The sequence below is a fragment of the Macrobrachium nipponense genome, chromosome 2 (genome assembly GCF_015104395.2).
Source record: "Macrobrachium nipponense isolate FS-2020 chromosome 2, ASM1510439v2, whole genome shotgun sequence".
Taxonomy (NCBI): Eukaryota; Metazoa; Arthropoda; class Malacostraca; order Decapoda; family Palaemonidae; genus Macrobrachium; species Macrobrachium nipponense.
Window position 1 is genome coordinate 166,005,471 of NC_087201.1, and position 14,415 is coordinate 166,019,885.

Here is a 14,415-nt window from a genome sequence, read left to right on the forward strand (position 1 = left end):
TATGAGAACAATGCTCCAATCTTGGACTGATGACGGCTTCGTGGAGATTTGATAAATGAACTTAGTAGTAATGCAATGAATTTTATTTTTATTATTATTATTTTTTTTATTGGTATATCACAGTCATCCTATTCGACTGGGAGGCTTTTAACTTGCATATGTGAACATTTGCTGTGATATTGTTATTATTACTATATTTATTTATTTATTTTCCTCTATCACAGTCCTCCAAATCGACTGGGTGGTATTTTTAGTGTGGGGTTCCGGGTTGCATCCTGCCTCCTTAGGAGTACATTACTTTTCTTACTATGTGCGCCGTTTCTAGGATCACACTCTTTTGCATGAGTCCTGGAGCTACTTCAGCCTCTAGTTTTTCTAGATTCCTTTTCAGAGATCTTGGGATCGTGCCTAGTGCACTGGCATATCCCATATCCTTCTTATTTCTTTTTTCAAATCTTGATACTTATCCATTTTTTTTCTCTCTTTCCCTTCAACTTTGGTGTCCCATGGTATTGCGACACCAATGAGTGATACTTTCTTCTTGACTTTGTCAATCAACGTCCCGTCTAGTCTATTTGTTCTGATACCATAGTCCCAGAGGATCTTTGCCTGATCGTTTTCTAACACTCCCTCAGGTTGGTGCTCGTACCACTTATTACTGCAAGGCAGCTGATGTTTCTTGCACAGGCTCCAGTGGAGGGCTTTTGCCACTGAATCATGCCTCTTTTTGTACTGGTTCTGTGCAAGTGCCGGACATTCGCTTGCTATGTGGTTTATGGTTTCATTTTTCGTATTGCACTTCCTACATATGGGAGAGATGTTATTTCCGTCTCTCGTTCTTTGAACATATCTGGTTCTTAGGGCCTGATCTTGTGCCGCTGTTATCTCCTTCAGTTTCTTTCTTTAGCTCTCCCCTCTGTAGCCATTGCCATGTGTCATCGCTGGCTAGTTCTTTAGTCTGTCTCATGTATTGTCCGTGCATTGGTTTGTTGTGCCAGTCCTCTGTTCTGTTTGTCATTCTCCTGTCTCTGTATATTTCTAGGTCTTCGTCCACTTTTATTAGTCCTTCTTCCCAGGCACTCTTTAGTCATTCATCTTCACTGGTTTTCAGATATTGCCCCAGTGCTCTGTTCTCGATGTTGACGCAGTCCTCTATACTTAAGTGCTTTGTGTATTGTCATATGTTTCCTCGTTTTTTTATCTATGCTGCGGAGTTCGGCCTTCGTCCTTTCTACTATTCCTGCGCTGTATCTGATTACTGGCACTGCCCATGTGTTTATGGCTTTTATCATGTTTCCGGCGTTTAGTTTTGACTTGAGTATCGCCTTGAGTCTCTGCATGTGTTCTTTCCTGATCGTGTCCTTCATCTCTTGGTGTTTTATATCCCCTCCTTCCATTATTCCCAGGTATTTGTATCCTGTCTCATCTATGTGTTTGATGTTGCTCCCATCTGGTAGCTTTATCAGTTCTCGTTACTTTGCCTTTTTGTATGTTGACTAGGGCGCATTTTTCTATTATTATTATTATTATTATTATTATTATTATTATTTTTTTTATTTTTTTTTTTTTTTGTGCTCTATCACAGTCCTCCAATTCGACGGGTGGTATTTATAGTGTGGGGTTCCGGGTTGCATCCTGCCTCCTTAGGAGTCCATCACTTTTCTTACTATGTGTGCCGTTTCTAGGATCACACTCTTCTGCATGAGTCCTGGAGCTACTTCAGCGTCTAGTTTTTCTTTTATTATTATTATTATTATTATTATTATTATTATTATTATTATTATTATTATTATTATTTGGGCTATCACAGTCGTCCTATTCGACTGGGTGGTTTTTAACTTGCATATGTGAACATTTTGATGTGATTATTATTATTATTATTATTATTATTATTATTATTATTATTATTATTATTATTATTATTATTATTATTATTATTATGGTGTTTATTCGAAAGCTGTAACAGGAGGTAATGTCAAATAAAGAAAGAGGAGATCACTTATTAGAAAAAAACTGAAAATGTAACAAATTAATAGAAAAATATAAATGAAAGTTAAACGGCTGCTATTAAAATATTATGTCTTCCAGATTAATGAAAATATATAACAAGCTAATGATACTTTAATTAAGCCTGTTAGTAACCAACTATGTCTCCCAATCTACTTAAATAGGATACAGATATCACATTTAGTTCTGTAACTATTTACTGTCCACTATTAACCTGAAGGATTAAAATACCACAATGAATCATATAAGTATTTACTGTCCACCATTAACCTAAAGGGTAAAAATACCACAATTAATCCTATGGCTTTTTACTGTCTACCATTAGCTTGAAGGATAAAAATGACAATTAATCTTATAACTATTTACTGTCCACCATTAGCCTGAAGGATGGAAATATCACTGTTAATCCTATAAGTATTTACTATACTCTGTTTTTTTCCATCTGTCCACCGGCCTGTGGTGTTTGTGTAAGGTAACACTGCGTCCGGGCTTAGGATAGTTACGCTATGTGTAAGTTTTAGGTAAATAAAAGGATATCTGGTTGTACATTTGCAACTGAAAAGTTTTTATAATTTAATGTATGCGAATTACACCGTTAATATTCGAAATAGGGTATTATTATAATTGACTGAATGTAAGCTGAATGTAACTATCTAAAGCCCAGTACGCAGTGTTACCATACGCAAACACCACTGGCGGTTGGACAGATGGAAAAAAACCGAGTATAGTCTACCATTAGCCTGAAGGATGGAAATATCACTATTAATCCTATAAGTATTTACTGTCCCACATTAGCCTGAAGGATAAAAATGCCACAATTAATCTTATAAGTATTTACTGTTCACCATTAGCCTGAAGGATAAAAATACCACAATTAATCGTATAACTATTTACTGTCCACCATTAATAACATGAAGGATAAAAATACTACAATTAATCCTATAAGTATTTAATGTCCACCATATTCTTAGAAATGACGCAAGACGCTTTTACACGTCGACTGCAAGTGAAAAAAGAAAAAAAAAGAAAAACGAGACACTGATCGTCTTTTGTTCTTCCCATCTCAATCAGGATCAGGCACCGTGATTGTCAGGCTGGTCGACGTCAACGACAACTCGCCGAGACTGGCTAAAAAGATGTGGGAAGTGGACGTGGATGAGACGTGGGGGGAGGGACCCCACAGCAATGAGACCCTCCTGGAGATCTCCGTCAGCGACAGGGATATGTCGAACTATTTCTCTTACAGGGTAAGGAGAGAGAGAGAGTAAATAATTTCTACTCTTGAATAAATTTTTTTCGTAAAATATTTCGTTTTTCAAATTTTCTTATGACATTTCTCACACGTCTTCGAGCAGAGAGAGAGAGAGAGAGAGAGAGAGAGAGAGAGAGAGAGAGAGAGATGATTCCTACTTTGAATAAATTTTTTTCATAAGATATTTCGTTTTTCAAATTTTCTTATGACATTTCTCGTACGTTTTCGAGCAGAGAGAGAGAGAGAGAGAGAGAGAGAGAGAGAGAGAGAGAGAGAGAGTAAATGATTCCTACTTTGATTAAATTTTTTTTCATAAAATATTTCGTTATTCAATTTTCGTATGACATTTCTCGTGAATTTTACATTAGAGAGAGAGAGAGAGAGAGAGAGAGAGAGAGAGAGAGAGAGAGAGAGAGAGAGAGAGAGAGAGAGAGGAAATGATTCCCACTTTGAATAAATTCTTATTCGTAAAATATTACGTTATTCAAATTTTCGTATGACATTTCTCGCACGTTTTATAGCAGAGAGAGAGAGAGAGAGAGAGAGAGAGAGAGAGAGAGAGAGAGAGAGAGAGAGAGAGAGAGAGAGTAAATGGTTCCTACTTTGAATACAATTTTTTTTGTAAAATATTTTGTTATTCAAATTGCCATGACAGAGTAAATGATTGCTACTTTGAATACTTTTTTTCTTAAAATATTGCGATATTCAAATTTTCATATGACATTTCTCATAGGTCTTATAACAGAGAGAGAGAGAGAGAGAGAGAGAGAGAGAGAGAGAGAGAGAGAGAGAGAGAGAGAGCGTAAATGATTCTTACTTTGGATACATTTTTTTTCGTAAAATATTTCGTTATTCAAATTTTCATATGACATTTCTTGTATGTGTTATACACACACACACACACACACACACACACACACACACACACAGAGAGAGAGAGAGAGAGAGAGAGAGAGAGAGAGAGAGAGAGAGAATATGTCTTTCCCTTGATGCATATATATTTTTTTTCAAATATGTAATTTTTCAAACATTTCACTCGAGACGTATCGTAACTTTTCTCGTTTAACTTAAGCAAAGTTAAATTTGAAAATCGCCTATCACTGTGTCAAGCAAGATGTCTGTCTAATCTCGAGTCAACATGGTTCTCAAATGACTCAGGAAATTGTCTTTATTTTTTCGAGTAACTCACTCTTTTAAAGTAAGTGTAATCTCTGTTTTCTCATAAAATAAATACAAAAGCATTTTCTCAGCGTGACATACAAAAATCCTGCCCCGTTGGGGGGTTAAGTGCCCTCAGTGCACCTCACGCTGTGCACTGTAGGCATTACTTAAGATTCTTCACAGCGTACAATCAGCCATAGCTGCAACCCTTTTCGTTCCTTTAACTGTACCTCCTTTCATATTCTCTTTCTTCCATCTTACTTTCCACCCTCTCCTAACATGGTTCATAGTGCGGCTGTTTTGAGGTTTTCTTCCAGTTACACCTTTCCGACAATTTGCTGGTAATATACGTTTTAGCGCTGAATGACCTTATAGGTCCCAGTGCTTCGCCTTTGGTCTGAATTCTTTATCAAATTCAGCTCCGTGCAAGAATTCTGACTGTCGACTCACACTGTTTTAAATGGCTGAAGAATCTTAAGACCAAGTCGCTTTTCCAAAGTAAATGTTTTTTTTTTTCGAGAAAATGTATGTTTTTTATCAATATAAATACAAAATTGTGTCCTATTGTGTTATGTAAGATTTCAGTACTAGACTGAAAGGAGTTTCGAAATGACTAAATAAACTTTACGTTTCGTTTGGTAGTAAATAAATTTTGTGTTGTCTGTCTGGGAGTAACACACTATTTCAGAGTATTTTTTTTTTTTTCATAAAACATCTTTTCTCATTGTGTCATGCGAGATTTATATAGTCTGCCGAAAACGATTTTAATTAACTAAATAAACTATGCGGAAGAAATGCATTTTTTAAAGTGACTGATGAAGAAATGCATTTTTAAAGTGACTGATGAAGAAACTGCATTTTTTAAAGTGACTGATGAAGATATGCATTTTTTAAGTGACTGATGAAGAAACTGCATTTTTTTAAAAGTGACTGTTAAAGAAACTGCATTTTTAAAAGTGACTGATGAAAAAGTATTTGAAGAAACTGTAATTTTTAAAGTGACTGATAAAAAAACATATTTGAAGAAACTGCACTTTTGAAAGTGACTGGAGGAAAAATTATATTTTCCTACGAGTGACACTCTTTTGGAGCAGAGTTCTTCTTCTTCTTCTTCTTCTTCTTCTTCTTCTTCTAATAAATTAACCCAGAGGCATTTGATATAATCATCCATTCCTTCCAGGTGGTGGAGGAGAGCGGCTGGGGATGGACCCACTTCGGCGTGAGGTCATTTGGGACCTCGGGGTATCTCTACGCCCTCAGAAACCTCGATTACGAAGACGAGATGCAGCGGAAGGGATTCAAATTCATGATTCAGGTCACAGATAAGGTAGGGGTCGGATGCGGTGGAAAGAATTGTCAATTTTTTTTTCTTTTTGCGTAGAAATGTCATATGTTAAAATGATATGTGAAGTTGGTTCTTTGTTTCTTTTATATATCTAGATTGATTTTTCTTTTATTTAACAGGATACATTCTCAAAAATGGATGTTAAAGTGAATTCACTTTATGTATTATTGTATCATGTAAACACATAATTTTAGTATATATATATATATATATATATATATATATATATATATATATATATATATATATATATATATATATATATATATATATATATAATATATATATATATATATATATATATATATATATATATATATATATAAATCTATATAGATATATATATATATATCTATATATATATATATATATATATATATATATATATATATATATATATATATATATAACTAAATCACGAAAATATGGAACGTGATGAATACATGAATAAAGGGAAAGTTGCACGAAGGAAAGTGAAGCAATGGGGTCTACTGCAAGACCTTTCGACTTCTTGTCCTTTAAAAGGGACGATAAATGGAAAGGCCTCGCGACGATGTCCATTGTTTCACTTCCCATTCGTGGATTTTGTCTATACCTATATATATATATATATATTATATATATATATATATATATATATATATATATTATATATATATATATAGATATATATATTGTAGATACAAAATACGAAATAAAAATAGAAATAACTCAAAGAATTATTGCCTTTTTCTCGAAGGGTCGTGGAGGATGGCTCGACTCTCGTCACCTAGACTCAGCCTGGGTCAAAGTTCACCTCCATGACCTCAACGATAACCCCCCGAAATTCAGCCGCCATCACGCCCACGTCACTGTCAGGGAAGACACGAAACCGGGGACGCTATTAGCCACCTTAACCGCCCACGATCCTGACATGGTGAGTGAAGAGTATATTATTTGTTTCATTTGTTCTGAATCTGTAGGTATACCGTTGTGTTTGTGGTTTGTGTTTTTGTGCCTGACGTGTTGTGTGTATTTGTTTGTGTTTGTGTTTAAGTGTTTTTGTGTGTTTGCGTGTGTGATGTATTGTGTGTTTGTTTTTTGTGTGTTTCTGTTTTTGTATGTTATGTTTTGTGTGTTTCTTGTTTGTTTGTGTGTGTGATGTGTTGTGAGTATGTGTGTTTGTGTGTGTGAGATGTGTTGTTTTGATACATCCCCATTATTTATAAGAAGAACAATTAGGTTCTTGTGATAAGTTTATTATTATTATTATTATTATTATTATTATTATTATTATTATTATTATTATTGTTTTTGTTGTTGTTGTTGTTGTTGTTGATGTTGTTGTTATTGTTGTTTTTGCAGTTGGATATGATTTTAATCTTTTTGTTGTTTATAGTAAATTCTATTATTTTTGCTTCTGTTGTTGATAAATGAGCTGTTACTTAGTAATCAAAAAGATATTATTGTCTTCTGTCTATTTGAGTCCCTTTGTGCAAAAGTGAGCTCTTAGATACTAAATTGATATATTATTATTATCTCCTGTCTGCGTTTCATCCCTTGTCCAATAATGAAATCTTCATACAATGAATCAATAGATCATTATCTCCTGTCTAGTTCGAATCCCTTGGTGGAAAATTGTGCTTTTAGATAATAAATAGGTCGTTATCTCCAGTCTGTTTTCAATATCTTTATGGAAAATCGTGCTTTTAAATAATAAGTAAATAGCTCATTATCTCCCTCTGCTTCCAAACCCTTTATGGAAAATTGTGCTTTCAAATAATAAGTAAATAGATCATAATTCCCCTTCTGTTTTCAAGACCTTTGTCCTAAAAATGAGGTTCGTAAACAATCACTGAATAAATAATTGCACCTGTCAATTTTCTGCCCTGCAACAATAAATAAACAGATAATTATCTACTGTCTAGTTTCAATCACATTTCCTATAAATCAGCTTTTCAGGAATGCCCGTTTTTTTTATTCTTTTGTCCAGTTTATTGACGTTCCTCCACTTACTCCCGAAGTCGAAAAAACAGTTATGCAACAATAGATAAACATATAATTATCTCATTTCTATTTCTGTCCATTTTCCTGTAAAGCAGCTTTTCAACAATGCCTGTTTTTTAATTGCCTTGTCCAATTTATTGACCTCTTTTATTCCTCCCTCCCTCCATCAATTCCTTCCACCTTCTCCCGCAGGGAGGCAAACAAGCCGTCCGGTACCACGTCGTGGGTGGATGGGGCGCCCTCGCAGTCGACCAGACGGGCGCTGTGTCTCTCTGGAGGTCCCTGGACAGGGAGGCTAAAGATGGCACGATCGGGACGGCCAAAATCATAGCCGTCGACAGCGGCCATCCGCCTCTGACTTCCACGGCGACTCTGACCATCTCCGTCACGGACGTGAACGACTGCCCCCCACGTCTGCTGCACCCGACGGTCTTCCACGTGCTGGAGAACACGCCCCCCGCCCTCCTCGGGGTGCTCACGGCTACGGACCAGGACGTCTGGGCGCTGGGTCACGGCCCGCCCTTCAACCTGTCTCTCGCGTCGTCTAATCTGCCAGATGTCACGTCTCGGGTTGACGTCAGGTTCATTTCCTGTGAGTAGTCTCTCTCTCTCTCTCTCTCTCTCTCTCTCTCTCTCTCTCTCTCTCTCCTCTCTCTCTCTCTCTGGTGGTCCTTACTTCTATTCTACAGTCGGCCAAACGCGGAATCAGAGGAATTTATTTCTGGTGATAGAAATTCATTTCTCGATATAATGTGGTTCGGATCCCACAAAAAGCTGTAGGTCCCGTTGCTACGAAACCCAGTTGGTTCCTAGCCACGTAAAAACCATCTAATCGTTCGGGCCAGTCCTAGGAGAGCTGTTAATCAACTCAGTGGTTTGGTAAAATTAAGTACACTTAACTTCTCTCTCTCTCTCTCTCTCTCTCTCTCTCTCTCTCTCTCTCTCTCTCTCTCTCTCTCTCGTACAAACAGGAATATGGTAACAGTGGTAAAACCCTAATAAGAAAACTAAATAAAAAAAAATGTTCACAGGTAACTTTAGAATATTACATTTTGGTAAAGTGATCATCGTCCCAAAAAGTTAAGACTGTTTAAACTCATGCCAATATTACATTCAACATTCCAATTAAACAGGAATAAACAATACTATTGACATTTTCAATTATAAAACCATGTGTAAATATCCTCAGAATTCCATCAACACTTTTTCGCTTACTCGGGGAGTAAGCCTACAAGCTATTTTGTTACTGTTGTTCTTAGTCTTGTTGGGATGTTACAGAAAGGTCTGTAGAAGAACCTATACAGGTCTGAAAAAGGTTTTGTGGTGTTGAGTTAAAGATACAGAAGTTTTAGGATAGGATATCTATGTTTTATTTATTAGAATGATAATGTCAAAATAAGTAATGTGCATGTTAAACAGCACAGGAAAATTATTTCTAAACAAATATATTGTATTTATTTTAATTTTAGTTGGTGAAACAACACACTATTTAACCGTAGATTGTAGCACGTTTTTATTACGTTAAAAAGTTAGGAATATAATGTTTACATCTTAAGCGTTCAGGAAAAAGCTCGGATCACACCTTGTTTACATATAACTGAAAACTGTAAAAAAAAAAAGGTTTAGTACCTGTTAACTCATCATGAAAGGTCAATATTATAAATATGCGACCTTTAAGCTCAAGCTGATACACTTTGCTACAACCTTGTTGACACCTGGACTAGAAACCAGTTTCTTAGAAGCTAAAGTTGTGTTTAGCTTGTTAGCGTCAAGTATGGTTACACACCTATAAAATTGTTATTGGGAAAAGCAAGCTGCATTTAAGAAAATGCTCTGTGCAGATACTGAATTATGACCAATAGGAAATAGATAATGATACGAGTGGGGCACTGAAGATTGGACTGAAGATTGGTGAAAATTATTTTAGTAGGACAATCCCTTCATACTGGTAAAATTTGCAGAGTTACATGTAATCCATTCAATTTTACTCAACATTATGCCAGTTTTATGAATAATAATTTGGGAATCCATTTACTTGAGAGCAACACTGTGATTAAATTTACGGACTTGGCTCTACCCAAAATTGAATTACAATTTAGAAAAATTTTCTCCCCCAATTGCAGATTTGGACAGCGGCCGAGGAGGAGCCGAAGTGTGGACGAAGGAGCCACTCGATCGTGAACAGCATCGAGAACTGTCAGTAGGAATCCTCCTCACGGATGCTGGAGGATTATCCGTCACCCAGAACATCAGGATAATTGTGGATGACGTCAATGACAACCAGATGAAGCCCGCATCCAAAACTGTTTACCTGTGGAAAGCCCAGGTAAGTTGAAGGTTAAGTCATTGGTTTTTCTGAATTGTTCTGGATGCTGATGGTTCAGTATTAACTTGTTTTCCGAAATTCTAATCTCAATTTAAATGTTTTTTTTATTTGTTAATGAAATTGAATTTAGACACAGATTACATTTTTGGTTTGCCTGAATTGTTCTGGACTCTGATGGTTCATTTTTAACTTTTTTATTGTCAAGATACCTGTAATTTTGGTGAAGAATGCCTACCTTTGAGAAATTCTAATTTCAATTTAAATGTTTTTTTTTTTTATTTGTGTAATGAAATTGATTTTAGACATAGATTAAATTTTTGGTTTGCCTGAATTCTTCTGGACACTCGAGGTTCATTATTAACTATTTTTTTTATCAAATTACCTGTAATTTTCGTGAAGAAAGTCTACCATTTAGAAAGTGAAATTTAAGTAATTTTTTAAAATATTGTGAAGTGAAATTAACTTCACCCATACATTAAAATTTTTATTTGTATGAATTGTCCTGAACACTGATGCTTCATCGATAACTTAATTTATTTATTTATTTATTTATTTATTTATTTATTTATTTATTTATTTGTTGTTAATTTATTTATTTCTGTAACTTTTGCGAAGAAAATGTCTATTTAGTAAGGCAAAATTTAAATTTAAGTGATTTTTTAAAACAGATGCAATGAAATTTATTTTAGACATAAATCAACTTTTTGGTTTTTCATAAATTGTTCAGTATGCCTTTCATATTTTTCCCAAAATTACCTAAAATACTGATGAAGGAAATATAAATTTTAGATAGCATCATTTTAAATTTATTTTTTGGACAGATTTCTAGCTTTGAATCCCTAAAGTACATACTAAAATTACATACATGTCACAGTAAAAACTATTTTCATGTGATGTGATTTGAGAGGTTTATTTTAAGAAATCATGTCGGGGGGTACCAGAAATTCAGAGACGAAATTCCACAAGAAAAAGGATAAGAGAAAACTAGATTAGTAAAACAAACCACATCTTCGTTCAGTCCTGAATTCGACATGAAAAATAAAACATTGAATGGTTATACTTTTCTCCTTCACTTCATCCCCCAATATTGACCTGTCCCCAGAGCGGAAATTCGGAGTCTCCGCTGGGTCGTGTTTACGTGGATGACCCAGACGATTGGGACGTCAAGGACAAAAGCTTCCACTGGCTAGGTCAGGCCCACCCCCTCTTCTCCCTCAACACCGAAGATGGAACCATCTTCGCCTCGAGTCAAGTCCGAGAGGGAAGGTAAATATACTTTCTAAATTCATTTTTTGTACATCAAGGAGATGTTTAGATCTAGTTTATATTTCAAGTATACTTTGCCTATCTGTCCAGAGACTAAAGAACTTCATTATTTCTTATCTAAACTATAAATTATTTAGATATTATTGAAACAAAGATCGACGGTAATACCTTTTAATTCATTATTTCTTATCTCAAGTATAAATAATTGAGATATTATTGAAACAAAGGTCGGCGGTAATACCTCTTTATTCATTATTTATTCTCTCAAGTACTATAAATTATATAAATATTATTGTAACAAAGGTCGATAGTAATACCTCTTGAATTTTTATTCAACCATTTCCCTGCGATAAATCAAATAAAACAAAATCAGCAAGTTTCTTTACTAAAAGTCTTAATTTTCCAAGTATTATCAAAAACAGGTTCCAAATGTTACTTGGAAAAGCATCTATCGTTGCTTTGCTTAACTAATCACACCATCACAATCATAATATTATAAAACAACAAACTTTCAAATATTACTGTCAATTTTGTAATTATCCTGCTGACGCCAACACAATAACTTTAATTATACAACCTAACCTTCTAGTCTGATTTCATATCCATGTCAAGATACAAGAAAAAATAAATTATTCAGAGAAGGTAATCACTAAATGTCTAAGAAGCAAGTTTGGTGAAATCTTAATACTTTTCAAGATATCATCAAAGACTGACTTTCACATATTATTGTTATATTGACCCCAACACAATGACTTGTATTAGATACGAGAAAAAAATTAATTATTCAGAAAAGGTAATCACTAAATGTCTAACGAAGCAAGTTTATTTGGGGAAATCTTAATACTTTTCGAGAAATTATCAAAGACTTACTTTCAAATTTTATTGTCATGTTGACCCCAAAACAATAACTTGTATTAGTTACGAGAAAAAATTAATTAGTCAGAGAAGGTAATCACTAATTGTCTAATGAAGCGAGTTTATTTGGTGAAATCTTAATACTTTTCCAAATATTATCAAAGGCTAACTTTCAAATTTTATTGTCATATTCAACCCCAACACAATAACTTGTATTAGATAAAGAGAAAAAAATAAAATTATTCAGAGAAGGTAATCACTAATTATCCAACGAAGCAAATGTGGTGCAATCTTAATATTTTTCGAGATATTATCAAAGACTGATTTTCAAATTTTATTGTCATTGCTTTGCATATCATATTGGCAGCAAACTGACTTTTCAGATTTTATTGTCATTGCTTTACGTATCATATTGGTACCAAACTTCCTTTCAAATTTTATTGTCATTGCTTTACTTATCATATTGGTACCAAACTGACTTTTCAAATTTTATTGTCATTGCTTTACTAATCTTATTGGCTCCAAACTTAGTTTAAAATTTTATTGTCATACTGACCCCAACGCGATAACTTTGTCTATACTACTAAACATTCCCGTGTGGTCTCATTTCCCGTGGTCCAAGGTACGAACTGCAGTTCGCTGTGTCTGACGAATTCTGGGGTCAGCGTTTGGTCCCGGCAAAAGTCACGGTAATTGTTCGCCAGCTGACCCAAGAAGCCCTCGCCCATTCTACGCCCATCATCCTGACGCCCACCACTCCCAGGAAACTCACATCTGGGTGGGCCCCAGTGGTAAGCGATTAATCTCCTCTGCTCTCTCTCTCTCTCTCTCTCTCTCTCTCTACGAGTGCCAAAGTTTGGGGTTCCGCCTAAGTATTATTTTGAATGAAGTGGGACCCCCCCCCCCCCCTCCCCCCATCTCTCTCTCTCTCTCTCTCTCTCTCTTTGTACCAAAGATTGGGGTCTTTGCCTAGCATTATTTTGAGTGAAATGGGACTCTCCTCTCTCTCTCTCTCTCTCTCTCTCTCTCTCTCTCTCTCTCTCTCTCTCTCTCTCCCAGTGCCTGTAAAAGACTCATTTGGGTAAATAGCTCAGCTTGTGATACTCCCAAATGGGATTTCGGAACATAAAACAGTAAAGTCTCTCTTTTTTTCTATTTTTCTTTCTTTTTTCTCAGAAGAGACTGCTCGTACCAATATCTGCATTGCTGCGTTTTTATCATTAAGAGCATTTGAGGACTTAGCCTTCATTTTTCGAGGATGATTTTTCTTTACTCGAAAATCTTTGCAGTGACGGTTTTCCACTTCATTTTTTCCGGTCGTCGGGCCTGATTATGTTTTACGTGTCGTGTTTTTGGAAAGGTCATTTCAAGCCATTCTTGTCCGTTATTCTTATTTTTCGTCTCTCCTGTATTTCGCCAAGACTCTGCAATTGCAGGATTACAGAGAATAATCTTGATGAAGGGAAATGGTATGTTTGTTTTAAGCCTTTCTTGTGTATGTACATTTGTTTGTTGAACGACTACAGCCTTTTTAACTATTTCTCTCATTAACTTTCTGTGAATGTGCTTCAGATATAACTAATATATATGTTAGTTATATCAGTTTTATTTTTTTTTTGTAAATAAAGGCTATCACACCAAGTCGATACACAAACATATATATATATATATATATATATATATATATATATATATATATATATATATATATATATGAAAGGGTTTTAGGTATTCCTAGAATTTTAAAGCTTTTAAACATAAATGTTGTTTTCAGTAATATTAATGTCAAGAGTTTAATAATCAAAAATTCTCCTTTAAGATCTTCCAGGCTGCATACATGAAATTCCTTGCAAAAAGTGTGATAAAATCTATTACGGACAAACCGGTAAATCTCTTTCACAACGTCTCAAACAGAATCAGTATTCTGTGAGAACTGGGCAAATATCGAATGCAGTATTCGTACAAATAAGAGCTTTAGACCATCCTATTAACTGGAGTCAAGCGAGAGCCTTAATTCCATGTAATGACACAGTTAAAAGGAATATCCTTGAATCTTGTTTCATCAAGTCAAATAATAGAAATCTTCTAAATTTAAGTCTTGGTTTATTTAAACTTGATGCTTTCATAATGAAAAAAGTTGTAGATAAACATAAGCAACAAAATTAATATATTCAGTTTTTACATGTTTTGGACTACAGAAACTTTGTAATTTCGGTT

General features: G+C 34.8%; 1 protein-coding gene across 1 annotated transcript in view; it reads left to right on the top strand.

Annotated features, from left to right (window-relative positions):
* Positions 1-14,415, top strand: part of LOC135221361 (putative neural-cadherin 2) — a 559,152-nt gene that overhangs the window by 512,232 nt on the left and 32,505 nt on the right. The window contains exons 4-10 of the mRNA XM_064259162.1: positions 3,079-3,254; positions 5,601-5,747; positions 6,505-6,681; positions 7,944-8,343; positions 9,875-10,077; positions 11,180-11,343; positions 12,821-12,989. Coding sequence (XP_064115232.1) covers positions 3,079-3,254; positions 5,601-5,747; positions 6,505-6,681; positions 7,944-8,343; positions 9,875-10,077; positions 11,180-11,343; positions 12,821-12,989 — 1,436 coding nt within the window. The remainder of the gene's footprint in view (positions 1-3,078; positions 3,255-5,600; positions 5,748-6,504; positions 6,682-7,943; positions 8,344-9,874; positions 10,078-11,179; positions 11,344-12,820; positions 12,990-14,415) is intronic.